General features: G+C 37.8%; 1 protein-coding gene across 2 annotated transcripts in view; it reads left to right on the top strand.

Moving 5' to 3' along the window:
• The first annotated feature begins 1,512 nt into the window (after positions 1–1,512).
• The window catches only part of AXIN1 (axin 1), a 154,529-nt gene continuing 142,160 nt past the window's right edge, over positions 1,513–13,881 (top strand). For both annotated transcript variants that reach the window (XM_051968864.1, XM_051968853.1), the window contains exons 1-2: positions 1,513–1,595; positions 7,021–7,989. In XM_051968864.1, the coding sequence (XP_051824824.1) occupies positions 7,112–7,989 (878 nt within the window). In that variant the 5' untranslated portion in view covers positions 1,513–1,595; positions 7,021–7,111. The remainder of the gene's footprint in view (positions 1,596–7,020; positions 7,990–13,881) is intronic.

The following is a 13,881-nucleotide window of genomic DNA, read 5'->3' as shown; positions in this document are numbered from 1 at the left end:
GAAAGGAATCAAAAGCTTCGGGCATGTACAATTAGGACTGCAAAAAGTTCTCTTGGATTTAGCAGATATCCTGGGAAAGAACAGCTTCAATTAAGTACTGGGGTCAGAAGTCCAAATGCTAGTATTGAAAATTGAATGGGAGGAGAAAGGCTCCAATCTATCACTGGAGAGAGGTAGATCTATAGCCTGAGGGAAAGTAGTTATCAAAGGTGTTTTGTGCATGTGTGCACGCTCGTGTCTTTAAAAGATGTGTGAAAACCTGGATATTTTTGTAGGAATAACTCAGAGGATAAGGAGATATTGAAGGTGAGAGAGAGGAAATGATCACTTTTTGAGGAGATGGGGCCCAAGATGACAAAGTTGTAGGGTTATCAGGGACTGGAACTAAGGAAAAGATAATGGGAAATAAAAGAAAAAAAAGAGGGATTTTGAGGTATAGAGTAGAGAAGAGGAAGCTTAGGATGGATCATCTTTATTTTTCCAGGAGTTTTTTTTCTCTTCATCTTTTTCTAATTCACCTCCTATTCTTTGCTAGGCTTCACTTAATATCCCAATCTCCTGTGGCAGTTCTTACAGCCCTTCTTCTCCTTCTCTGCTTTCCCTCCGGTCTCTTTCCTTCTCTTCTCACCTATTCTCTTTTCCTCTCCGCTTTCCCTTCCCTCTCATCTTCTTCCCCCCTCTCTCTCCCCTTCCTCCCCCCTCTCCCCCCGCTTTTCTTTTTTTCCTCCCCGTTACTTCCTCTCCACCTTTTCCTTCTCTTTCCCTCGAATTAGGACTCATAGTGAAAGAAATTTTTGAGATGAATTCCATTCCCTTCATTTTACTGATGAGCTAACCGGGGAGCAGCTGAGGTTTCAAGGCTCTGCTCATCGTCAAAACTAGATCTTTCTTCCTCAGCCGCACTCCCTCTCGTTTTCCCCTCCCTCCCATCTCCAGCCTTTTTCCTTTAGCCCCTCCTCCCACTCCTCAAGCTCCTCCTCCCTTCTCCCCCACCTCGCACCGTCACGTCCCGCCTCCAGCTTCGTTGCTTCTCAGGGCCCCGCCCCGCCCCGCCCCCGCACCACCACCCCCCTCCCCGCCCCGGGCCTCCCCCGCAATTCTCGGCGGTGCCGAGGGGGGCGCTCTGGATTTGAGCTGAAGCTCTCTGGGCTCGGGGGCTCGGGCTCCCGGCTCGGGCGGCAGGAACCGCGGCAGGAGCAGCCACAGCAGGCAGGGGCCGCCTCTGCGGGGCTGGGGCCGGGGCCGGGGCTGCAGCCGGAACGCCGGAACAGGGGCCCAGAGCACGGGCCTGGGACGGGGAGCGGAGGCGGCGGAGGCAGAGGCTAGAGAGCGGGCGGGGCAGGAGCGGGCTGGGCCGGGTCGGGCGGTCGGCGCAGCCTGGGCTCTGCTCAGGCTCGGCTCCGGCTCCGCTCCCCAGCCCGCTGCCCCCGCTCCGCGGGCCTCCCTCCCCGCCCCGGAGGCAGCCGCTGCTGCCGCCGCCATGGGGACCGCCCGGGGCCGCGCCCCCGCCCCGTCCCGCCCGCCGGGCCTCCTCTGAGCCGCATGGGCCGGGCCGCCCGCCCGCCCCGGGACCGGGACCCGCCGCCGCCGCGCGGGTGAGTGGGGAGCCAGGCCGGGCCGGGCCGGGGCCGCGCATTCCTGAGGGGGGAGGCCGGGCCGGGGAGCTGGGAGCGGGGAGCGGGGCAGGCCCGGGCCCGGAACGGAGCCCGCCGGCCCAGGAGCCGGGCCATTGTAGAGAGGTTGGCTGCTGCGGCGAAGGTCAGGGCCCCATGCTAGGCCCGGGCCCGGTCGGAGGGAGCGCGAGTCCGGGGGAGAGAGGGAGGAGGGGCCCGGGGATATCTGAGGGGAAAAGAAAGAGGGAATCCTGGGGTGCTTGAGAGGAGGAGAGAACCTTTGGGGTGTCTGATAGGAAGAGGGGGAAGGGTAGACCGGGGGTGCCTGAAAGGAGAGGGCAGGGGAGAGCCGGGGTATTTCAGGGCAGAGGGAAGGGGGAGACCCGAGGGTGCCTGAGAGGAGGAAAGGGGGCTCTGGAAGTACTTGAGGGGAGAAGGAAGGGGGACCCAGGAGTGCCTGAGAGAAGAGGTTTGAAAGAGTACTTGAGGGGAGCAGAAAAAGGGGACGCCGGGGGTGCCTGAGAGAAGGAAGAGAGGCCTTGGAGTGCTTGAGAGAAGGAAGGAGGGACCCGGAGGTGTCTGAGAGGAGGAGAGGGAAGGAGGGACCCGAGGTACTTACGGGGAGAAGGAAAGAGGGGACTGGGGTATTCGAGAGGTTGAAGGGCCGTGGAGGTGCCAAAGAAGAGAAGGAAGGGGGGAGACTTGGGAAGTCTGAAAGGATGAGAAGGAAGGGGAGGCTAGAAGGCCTGTGAGGAGGAGAGAGGGGAGTCTGAAGAGGACACCTGGAGATGCCTGAGAAGACATAAAAGGGGACTTAGGAATTCTTGAGGATTGAGGATGGGAAATGATGTTTGGGAAAGCTGCAGGAGACGTGGGGAGACTTAGGCAGAGGAGTATGGGGTAGACTTGCTTATGAGTTTATAAGTGAATTATGGCTCTGGAGGTTAGTATGAGAATGTAGGGTAGAAAGGGCCTCAGAGGCTTACTCAGAGAAGTAAGCATCACTAGTTTTGTGTAGATAAAATGGGATAGAGGAATATATCTGGATGCTATTTGAACAGAAGGCTTTGAATTCACATATACCCACAATCTTGTTCTCTGACCCCCTCCACTCTCTCCACCTCAAAAAAAAATGTGCAGCATAAGGAAAATCTCAAGTTGTGAATGGTGATAAATGAATCTATCCGAATTTAAATGTACAAAGAAGTTATCCACCTAAGGAGACTTGAAAACAGAGGAGGGCAGAGATTAAATTGAAGTTAGTTCTGTATGTGAACTATTGGGGGGTAGAAAGGGGGAAGGAGGCAAGCAGGTTGAAGAGGACACTTCATTCGAAGCAAGTTGGAGATTTGAAGAATAGATTGTTACAATCCCAAAACTAGACTTGAAGGCTATTAAGAGACTAATATACTCTCAAATTGGAACAGAAATATTATTGTTTTTCTGTACATGTACTAATAAAGAGGTTTGACTTCAAAATTCAGGGACTACCCCTAGCTTCTATAACCTTCCAAGATGATAGGTAACAAACCTATCTTTGTGGCCAAAGACTAAGCCTTACCTAGTAGTGATTTTTTTTTTTCTTTAGAAGTCACCCCTCCTCCTCCAAAACTCCACCAAGGAAGCATTAAGAATAGGCAGTCTCAAAACCAGTGTTAGAGGGAGTTGGTAAAACTTTAACTTCAGAAGACAAAAGAGTAAATACATCAATACTTTCGTGGTTTCATTCAACCCAACTCTAAAATATTTTTACAAAGGGTTTTTATTGTGGAGATTAGCTTTTTTTTTTTTTTTTTTTTTTTTTGGCTGCACAATAAGGTTCTATGCTTTTCCCTGCAGGAAGTGTCTCAAGTTTACTTGAGATCCACAGGCCCTTCTACAGGAGTTCACATATAGTCTAGTTGAGTGGGAAACTGTACCTGACCTGAAACAATGTGTAAGAATAGCTCAGTTTCAATTCTAAGAAATTCATCTGGGGGGAAAAGGTTAGGATGTCACTTAAAAGACCATGTTCCTATTTGATTTTCAGTAGCTTTTGAATTGTTCTCCCTTAGTCTGGTTTGAAATATGTTTCTGTTTTTTTTTTTTTTTTTTCCCCCCTGTGGGGAGAGAATCAAGTTAGTGATCACATCACTTTTTAAAGAGTCCAGGCACATGGTACTCAGGAAAGGAGCTTATGCAATCCTTAAATTAAAAAGGCATATCAGACTTTTAAAGGCACATTCCTTTCAAGGAAGAATTTTGTTGTTGGAGGTTACAGGCTTTGGGCCAGGCTTGCATATCTGTGGTCACTTTATTCTAGCATGAATTAATTTAACTGCATTTTATTTATTTATTTATTGAGTGAGTGAGTGGACTTTGTACTGGTTTTTTTCTCTGATGGAAACCTAAGAATCAAAGAATACAATATGTTTTACCAGTCTGCATGATTTGGTGGGAGATGTTTCCTTTTTGGTACTTGTGGAGATAGCAAGTGTCTCCTGTTTTGTGTTAATTGACAATCCTTGGAGGTGGAAAGAATCTGAAGTATTTCATTTGTGTGGAGAAAGATAAGTTTAACATTAGAGAAGTAAAAGAAAGGAAAGGTGATCTAGTCCAATTCCTTTTTTTGACAAATGAGGAAACTGAAGCCCGGAGGAATTAAGTGCTTTGCCTAAGATCATCCAGTTTAGTGGCTAAAATCACCTACAGCTTAGATCTTCTCATTCCATTATCCCATGCTTGTTATAGTGTATTTCATCAAGAAGTATTTTATTGGTATATTGATGTTTTATTAGCTTTAACTTTATAAAGAAACATTGGATGATAATTTTGTTATCATTCCTATAATGAAGTCGAAGAAAGTTATGGGATCTTTAATACAAAGGAATACTCAAAGTTAAGCATTTTGGAAATTTCACTTAAAACAGATTAGTTGATAAATATTTGTTGAATGTCAGCTATATGCAAGATACTCTTTATTGTAAATTAATAATATATTTACTGAGGACCTGTTAAGTTCACTGTGCTGTGGGACACAAGTAGAAAACAGAAATATAAAACAAGATATGCACAGATTAAATTGCAGTATATGCTTTAGAAAACATTACAGAAAAGCAATGTGTTATGTAGAAAAAAACACTGGATTAAAAATTGAGAACTTGGTTCTAAGCTCTTTTGTTAACTGTTTGTGTCATGTTGGGCAAGTCACTTTACTTTTTTTGATCCTCAGTTTCCTGATTTGTAAGGTGGAAATAATAAACTTGTCATTACCTACCTCACAGGGTTGTTGTGAGGGTTGTTGATATAGAGCACATAACCATAAAATGCTATTTTAAATTGGCTGTCAGCAATAATATATTGAAAAAGGTATTGTGAGGCAGCACATAATCATCAAACATTTTAGGGAATAATTTAGCAATTATATTTTTTAAAATTAATTTTTTAGGCATTTCTTGAGAATTGCAGGTTGTCTAGTATATTCTAATTTAGGAGTAACTAATTGCCTTGGCTCTTTTTTACAAGATGGCATTGTGGACAAATAATACATTACATATTGATAGACCCAGTGAAATATTTTTGTACACAGGTGCTCAGTAAATGTGGACTGGGTTGAAAAAATTAATTTTCAATTGAAGTGATCTCTGAGCAGCTGGATACCAAAACATAGAGAGATTTGACCTTAAGAAATTGGCGGTCCCTGCTGAGTTGGAGATTATAGCACAGCCAATCATTTTTTAGAAATCATTAGCAACAGAAATGTCATTTGGGTCATATAATTGTGACCTAACTCATATTTATCAGTGGCACTCACTCCTAGCCATCTGTAAGTGCCCTGTTCTCTATCTCAAGCAAACAGAATGATACCCTCATAAATATAGATTCCCATGGAGAGCCATACAAATGGATGAAAGAAGTAGAAGAGACAACATAGTTTTATGGAAAGAGCATTGGACTTGGTTGTAATCTTAGCTCTTTCTAGCTTTTTGACTTTAGACAAATTTTTTTCTCTCTCTCTTGAGTGTCAGTTTTTTCATCTGTCAAATGGGGGTTAATACTTATATTTCCTACCTCACAGGGTTGTTGTGAGGAAAGTGATTTATAAACTATAAAGTATTATAATTTTGTAATTGCTGCCTAATTTAGTTCAATCCTGATTTTTAAAGGTTCTGATCATAGTTCATTTGCAGAGGTAGCTTGAGATCTGCTTTATAAGGCAGTGATCTCTCAGCACTTGACCCACTTTAAATGTTTAAAATATGTGGTCAAACCACATGGGAATTTTACAAGTCATCAACCCAGTATTTGACTTAACACCAGAGTAGGTGGCACTAGTGGACTTAAACTTAACTAGATGTCTCATATGAGGATCAGGGAAGTACTTTAAAGAATTTGTTAGCCACCTGCAAATAGCTACAGCTAGGAGACTGCCTGAGAGGGAGTCTTTTTTAGCATCTTGGTCTATAAAAGCTAATCAGATAATAGATATTTAGTAACATCTAGTTATAAATGTAGTATGATAATTTGGTTATCAAAATACAGAATTGGGTCATGAGAGACACTTCCTTAGCTAGTAGTTATATCTTAATTTCATTTTATTACTGATTTTTTACACTATTGGGATTCTTCAGATTGTTTAGGACCCTTAGTTACTAACAATATACTTTTTTGGTAAGAAGAATATTAAAAAGTAACAATTCTATTACCCTACCAGTAGCAGTTTTGGGTAGGTCACAAGTTATCACACGTTTCTTTTTCTTTTATTTTGAGTTTAGTGAAACTTTTTATTATAATTTAGAAGTTTTGTAAGTAATTCTAGACAAAATTTATTTAATATGTAGAGAATACATGATATGGGGGTGTTACTAGCAAAGAATATGAAGCTTTTATTGCTTAAAAAAGAAAATGAATATTCTAATTTATAGATTTAAAAAGTATACAAAAAGCAAATACCATGTAAAATAGTATTTAGCAGAGTTGGAGTGGTGAAGATAGGTTTTGATGGGGTTAGAGACATTTTTGGTAATTGAAGGTTTCTTCCTTATGAGAAGAGGTACTCCTCCAATCTTAAGACTATTGGGAATGTTGTTACCTTAGACCAAATTTCAGTGTGTGTGTGTGTGTGTGTGTGTGTGTGTGTGTGTGTGTGTGTGTGTGTGTAAATTTTAATTACATGCATTTTATAAATAAGTTGCCTAACTAGTTCATATATTGAATTAAAGAAAGCCTTGTATGTTCATTGTCCCAAATAATGAAGCAAAAATGGACAAACTAAAAAATATTTTGCTGAAAATCTGAGAAATACTTTATTTTTAGTTCATGTGGTGGGAGGGTAGGGTACTGTAGTCTTGTCTTGTAAAAAACCTAAATAGCTGTATTTTTACAGGACTACTTTTCCTAATCTTTGTCCTCTTAATGGTTTCAACAGGACAGATTGATTCACTTTGGAACTATATGTACTGGTGTACTGAGATTAGGGTGCTGCAATCATTATCTCTTGAGGAACACAGAGCCCCAAAATGAATGTCCAAGAACAGGGTTTCCCCTTGGACCTTGGGGGGAGCTTCACTGAAGATGCTCCCAGGCCCCCAGTTCCTGGTGAGGAAGGTGAACTGGTTTCCACAGATCCCAGACCAGTCAGCCACAGCTTTTATTTTGGGAAAGGCGATGGGATTAAAAATGAGACTTCCACGGCCACCCCGAGGCGATCAGATCTGGATTTGGGGTATGAGCCTGAAGGAAGTGCTTCACCTACACCCCCATATTTGAAATGGGCTGAGTCATTACATTCTTTGCTGGATGATCAAGATGGAATAAATCTATTTAGGACTTTCTTGAAGCAAGAAGACTCTGCAGATTTGCTAGACTTCTGGTTTGCCTGCAGTGGCTTTAGGAAATTGGAGCCCTGTGACTCCAATGAAGAAAAGAGGCTTAAGTTGGCAAAAGCTATTTACAGAAAATACATTCTTGATAGTAATGGTATCGTATCTCGTCAGACTAAACCAGCTACAAAGAGCTTCATAAAAGATTGCATCATGAAGCAACATATTGATCCTGCCATGTTTGACCAGGCCCAAACTGAGGTCCAATCTATGATGGAGGATAACACCTACCCCTTGTTCCTTAAATCAGATATTTATTTGGAATACACGAGGACGGGTTTGGAAAGCCCTAAAATCTTTAGTGATCAAAGCCCTGGGTCAGGGACGGGGAAAGGTATACCTGGATATTTGCCCACTTTGAATGAGGATGAGGAATGGAAGTGTGACCAAGATGCAGAAGAAGATCATGGCAGAGATTCCGCTCCAGCCAGCAGGCTAACTCAGAAGTTACTAATGGAAACAGCACCCCAACGGGCCTCATCAAATAGGAGATACAATGAAAGCAGAGAATTCAGGTAAGTTACAAATGTGATTTTTGTGTTTTATGCAGATTTCTGAAATCTAGGGAAACAACTTGGAGAAAACTTCTCTTTCAGTTGACTGGAAACTATTGGTGAATTTCAGCTCAAATTGAATTGTGGTACTTTATTTTTTCTTTTTTATCCTGATACTGAATGTTATTTTCACTTCTTCCTCAAATCTCATTGAAGTGTTAATTTTGTTTGTAATTAAAGAGTTGAATTAAAATATATGACTAATGATAAAGAATTTTCATGTTGATAATGATGGTAGTGATATATTGACATTAATATTGGTAAATCAGTTTTCATTTGTATAAAAGATGGTAAGTTTATGTGATAAAAATAGCCTTTCTAATTTAGGGCAAAGGGAATGGATATTCCAGTGTGTATATCCACTTAAAATAATTCTATGATGTTAATTCTGGATTACTTACCTTACTTTTGATACATTAAGATTCCCTTTCTTAGGAAAAGAGTAGTTCTGAGATTTCTGTGTGATGAGTTGATGATACATAAATATGATACATTCAGTAAGAGACCATAACACCTTTTTGGTGAAGTTTTTGTCACAAAAAGTATTTTGCAAGTTTTCTGTAGCTTCTGTTGCAAGGTTTGGAGACAGAATTATATATTTTTTGAAACCATCAAGCTGTCTTAACTATTGCTAGCTAAATACCTTTGACAGTCTAAGATTAACAGTGTTTAATTTTTGATTAAGCTGCCTTTTATTTTAAAACCATATTCTAAAAATCTCCCTAGGGCAACTTGTGCCAGTAAGTAAAACTGAATGTCTGATCATTAGGTTAGTGTTAACTTTGGAAAAGCATTTCTGATTTTGATTTTTTACTTACTCTCTCAAGTAAGTAAATTTATTTCTGTTTATGGAAAATGGTCTACTGAAAATATTTGAGTATTTTCATTTTTCCCACTGATTTTCCTATAGATTATGAAGAAAGACTGTTTATGAAGCTTTGAAAGCTGGGAATTCATGTGATACCTTGCTGGTTTAATCAACAGTATAAAAAACAAATTCCTAAGACCTCGGACTTTCCTATGGAATTAATAAAAAAAATCTGGATCAGTTCTTGAAGTATAGTTTGACAGAGAAAATGGCTGCTTGTTAATATACATAGAATTAGCTGTATCTAAGTGTTTTAAACACACGTATTTAAAGATAACTTGTAAGATTGATTGTTTGAAGCATTCTTCTCTTTATGGCAAAGGCTTCCTTTAAGTGCAGAAAATAGCTCTCTCCTAGTTGAATTTGTCATGCTTTAAAATTTTTGCTAATTTGAAAAGCTTGAAAACTTTCAGAGTTGATCAGAAAACTTTCAGCTAAAATCAGATGAAACATACAGCACTCAATTCAGGAGAAACATTTAGTAATTCTTTGGCTTTTAGTTGTTTTAATATGTTTTATGATCCATCATATTTGGTATATCTTTAAATTTTTAGTCATGAATTAATTTTGCACTTGTGTGACAGATAATTTTTCAAGTTGTTTTTCTCCTTAGAATCATAAAAGATTAGAAGTGAAATGAAGTCCAGACTCTCCATTTTACTTTTAAAGGAACTAATACTTAGGGACAAGATATGACTTGTCCAAAGTCACTACTTTGAGAAAGAAAGGAGTGGCAAAACTGGACTAAAATTTAGATTCTTTCTTATGGAGGTTAGGTATAACAACACTTCAAAAGTAATTAACAGTACCTGTCTTGGAGTGAGGAGGACCTAACTTCAAATTCATACTCACTTATTAAATCTGTATGATCTTGGGCAAGCCACTTATCCTCCCTTTCTTTTATCTCTCTCCCTAATTAAAATTCAGAAAAGATTTTAATATCTATGCTTTGTATATTTTCTATGGTAAGCCTTGGAAAAAAAGAGCCGGAAGCTCATGAAGATGTTAAGATGTTTTAAGATACAATCTCTAACTTAAGATTAGTCTAGTAATAAAGTAATATAATCCAGAAATTAATTTGTAAACAATTTTTTTCCTTCTTTGGTCATAATTTGATAATAAATTTGTATTTTTGTGTTTTAAAGAATCTAAAATGTTATGTTTAATGAGCATTCATTGAATATATTTAATGAAGTCTGAGCAAATATTCTATTGTTTCAAAGAAAGTTTAAGTTAAGTATTCAATTTTATATTTATTATTTATATTTATATTTAACAGTTAAGTGTTATGCCACAAACATATTGATCATTTAGTCAGTTTAAAAATTTTATTGATTCATTTTTTTTCATTAATTTTTTTCCAGTTTCACTTTTCTCCACTCCATTCTATAGAATGCTCATCTGAACAAGGAAAATGTAAAACCACTCAAAACAGCCACTATTTGAGAATGCATGCAATATTCCATACCCATATAATCAAAAAGATGGTGGTTTCTTTCATAATCTGTTCCCTGGAACCAAGATTGGCCTTGGAATTTAGTCCCATTTTAAATATCTTGTATAGTTTTCATTTGCTTTGCTATAACCATCATTATTATTATTATTTTCTTGGCTCTGTTTTCTTTCCATGCATCATTAGATCAACAGATATTTTCATTTTATTCCAAATTGGTCATATGTGTTATTTTTTTATGGCATGATGATATTCTTTTATCATCGTATATAGCAAATTCCCCCCCCCCCCACCCCAGTCATTTCACAGTTGAATTTTGTTTTTAGTTTTTTTCTACCATTAGAAGTACTAATATGAATGTATTGGTATACATGAGGCATTTCTTTATTTGACCCAAAGGATGTAAACACTGAAAGATTGTATATTGATTCCTAAGTTTTAAGTTAGTAATGAATAAATTAATAAATTTCTTTACTGATGATGATAATGATGTTTTTTAGAAACTGAGATGGGTTGAAAATAGAAATTTCCTGAGTAATCTTATGTATTTGGAGATTTTAAAATACAACTTAGGCATTTTGAAATGCTGAGAAATAAAGATTTTAATGATACAAAGTTATTCCTTCAGAGGCTAATTTTTTTTAATATTGAATATTCTCTTGGTGATGCTAGTTATTTGAGAATTATGGAATATCACTTTCTCAACAAAATTAGAATTGCAGGTGGCCCAGAGGACTGTGGATAGGTAGATTGACATGTTGGGTGTAAGGAGTTGCAGCCTACTTACATAATGATGAACGGTAACAAATGGACAAACTTGAGTGACTCTGGTTTTCTCACAGCAATAAAGAACAGAAGACTTCTTTGGGCACATCTCTATGGATTATTTGTTAAAAGTCATAAGAATTGCACAGAATGAGAAAACATCAAGAGGTTATGAGCTGCATTGATGGAGGAAGTACATATCACAGATCCATTGAAGTACTCCTTTTAAAAGAGTTGACTCCTCATTACTAAGTATAACAGTCTTGGACAGAGTACTACAGATTGCCCTTTTTTTGCTTGTGTATTCTTTTTTTTCTCCTTCCCTCCAATATTTGAATTCTTTCTAGATACTGGAAGGTGTGTAGATAAAAATAAGACAAAGTTTTTGCTTTCAAAGATCTCAATCTAACCATTGACTTTAGGCTTGCAACTTAAATATTCTATAGTTTTGTGTTTGTTTTCCCCTTAGGGTTCTCTCATTGTAATGTAGTGATTAAATCACTTAGCTTCTCTTATATGTTCCTCTGGAAAAACTGACTTGAATGCATCAGTGTGCTAAGGAATTTGCAGCATATGAGCTTAATTAAAATGTTGCCTATTATGTGGTCTCAGAAATGGAATCTGTTTATTAGAAGTGATTGAATTTCTGGCATCATGCCTATCATTTCAAGTGGACCTCTATTGGAGAGTGAGGGAAACTTTTTTGTGTGAGATGATGGAAAAGAAATGTGTTGAGATTAGTTAAAAATATCTTTATTGCTTCACAATTCATACAGTTTTGATGGGAGTTGGATTTTGCTTGGATTTTTAAAAAGAGGTTATCAAAAGAAATTTTTAAAAAAGATGAAAGAAGAAAGTAATAGATAATGAATTAAGGATTAATTGGAAAAATAAAAGCAGTGGTTCACTGTTATTAAAAGAAAGATGTTTTTGTTTTCTTTTAAAAAGAAATATTCAGGAGAATAAATTGCAAAAGACCCAGCCTGTTCCTTAAACTATGATGATAGTTATTAAATGACTGTTTTTAATAGGTTATACATTTTCAGTCTTTTTTTTTTTTGAAGGAAATATGGATAAAGCCTTCCTATCTTTCAAGACCCAGCTTTTTGAAGTATTACATCATCCATTTCTATCAGTTTTAAACTATATAATTTATAGTTTATATTACATATCTTAGTATTAGATTTAATGTCTATTGTGGTTTGGGTCAGGTGTGTTAGTCTTATCTTTTCAACTAGATTTTTATCATAAAGGTTGTGGAAAAAGGTTAGTCCTTTTCTGGTGCTGTCATAACAGTTTACTAGTGTAAATATATGGCCTCCACTACAGTTTTGCCATAGTACTATATCTTGGTGTGGAGGTGACGCTACATTATTTTAAAAATATTTTATTGATACCTTTTATTTTTATATGTCATTCCTACTTACACGTCTCTCAAAGCACTCTCTAGAAATGAAGAAAAAGGGTTAAGTAAAATCAACTGAGAGTGAGTGAGAGATAGTGTAAGCAGTAATCAGATGCAATATAATTTTTGAAAGCTTTGTTCTTTTTATTGCAGAAATACCACATTATTTCTTTTTACTGATTGTTTTGTTTTGATACAAACATGTATCACAATTCATAGTCTCAAAAGTATTTAGTCAAATAAATTAAAAACTACCAAATAGTGTGATTGTTATTGATAATACGTATCACTTTCCAGTTCTGTAGTTGTAGAAAGGAAGAGTGTGTTCTTTAACTTTGATAAAATGTTACCTTTTTTGTGGGGGAGGGAGGATTTGATGAGTTTTATTGATTTTTAAAATTTATTTGTTTTGCCCTTATATTGTTATAGTAGCTTTTGTCATTTAAGTTTGCTTTCCTCAGATTGCATAACTTCATACACGTCTTCTTATGATTCTCATTTTATCATTGTATATGGCAGTTTGTATTATATTACATTCCTTTACTACTATTCATCCATTCCTTGATTGTTGAATAAATTTTGTTTCCAGGTTTTTTAAAACATTACAGTGAATAATTTCATGGTTTTTTTCCTTATTAATTCATATTAAGCTCTAAAGAACTCAGTATTCTCTAAGCCTAAACCTTTCATGAAGAAACTGAGGCCCAAAGATTGTTATCTTGTCCAAGTTTACCCACAGCTAGTGAGTAACACAATTGTAACTCAAGTCTCTATGTTCATTTCACTATAGCATGCTGAGTGCTAACTGAATAAGTTAGCTAAGAACCTGAATATGTTCAAAGTTTTTAGTTAAAGACTTAGTGTTTAGGGCTATGGGATGCGGAAGAAGATAATTAAATCTTTGTTTTCAGTCATCTTGTTCATTAATTTACATTTGAACTTGCCTCAGGTCTGTTCTATGAAGTATGTTCTCATCCAGAAGTTCTTGGATAATACTGATTATGAGGTAGTGTTTCCTGGCCTAGAGTGTTTATAGTAGTGATTAGTGTGAAAGCCGAAAATCTATTTCCATTCTACACTTCTTTTCTCACTTCTTCATAACTTTCTCAGATGTTTTCCCTTTGGGTGGAAATTTTTCATATTTGATCTCAACCCAGAAATGAATATTTGTTTGGAGAAGTCTTAGACAAATCTTTTCCATTACTCTTGGATTAGGTGAATGGGAGAAAAATGCTTTTCTGCTTAACTAATTTTTATATTTTTTGGGAGCTCTTCTGACAAATGGTAAGATTTCAAGTCACCTAACTGTTTATCTCACAATGAAAGCTATTTGCTAAATATGGAAAGAAATAATAATCTCAG

Source organism: Antechinus flavipes, chromosome 1 (assembly GCF_016432865.1).
Source record: "Antechinus flavipes isolate AdamAnt ecotype Samford, QLD, Australia chromosome 1, AdamAnt_v2, whole genome shotgun sequence".
In the NCBI taxonomy this organism is placed as follows: domain Eukaryota; kingdom Metazoa; phylum Chordata; class Mammalia; order Dasyuromorphia; family Dasyuridae; genus Antechinus; species Antechinus flavipes.
Note: the sequence above shows the minus strand (reverse complement) of the source record. Positions and strands in the feature narration are given on the sequence as shown.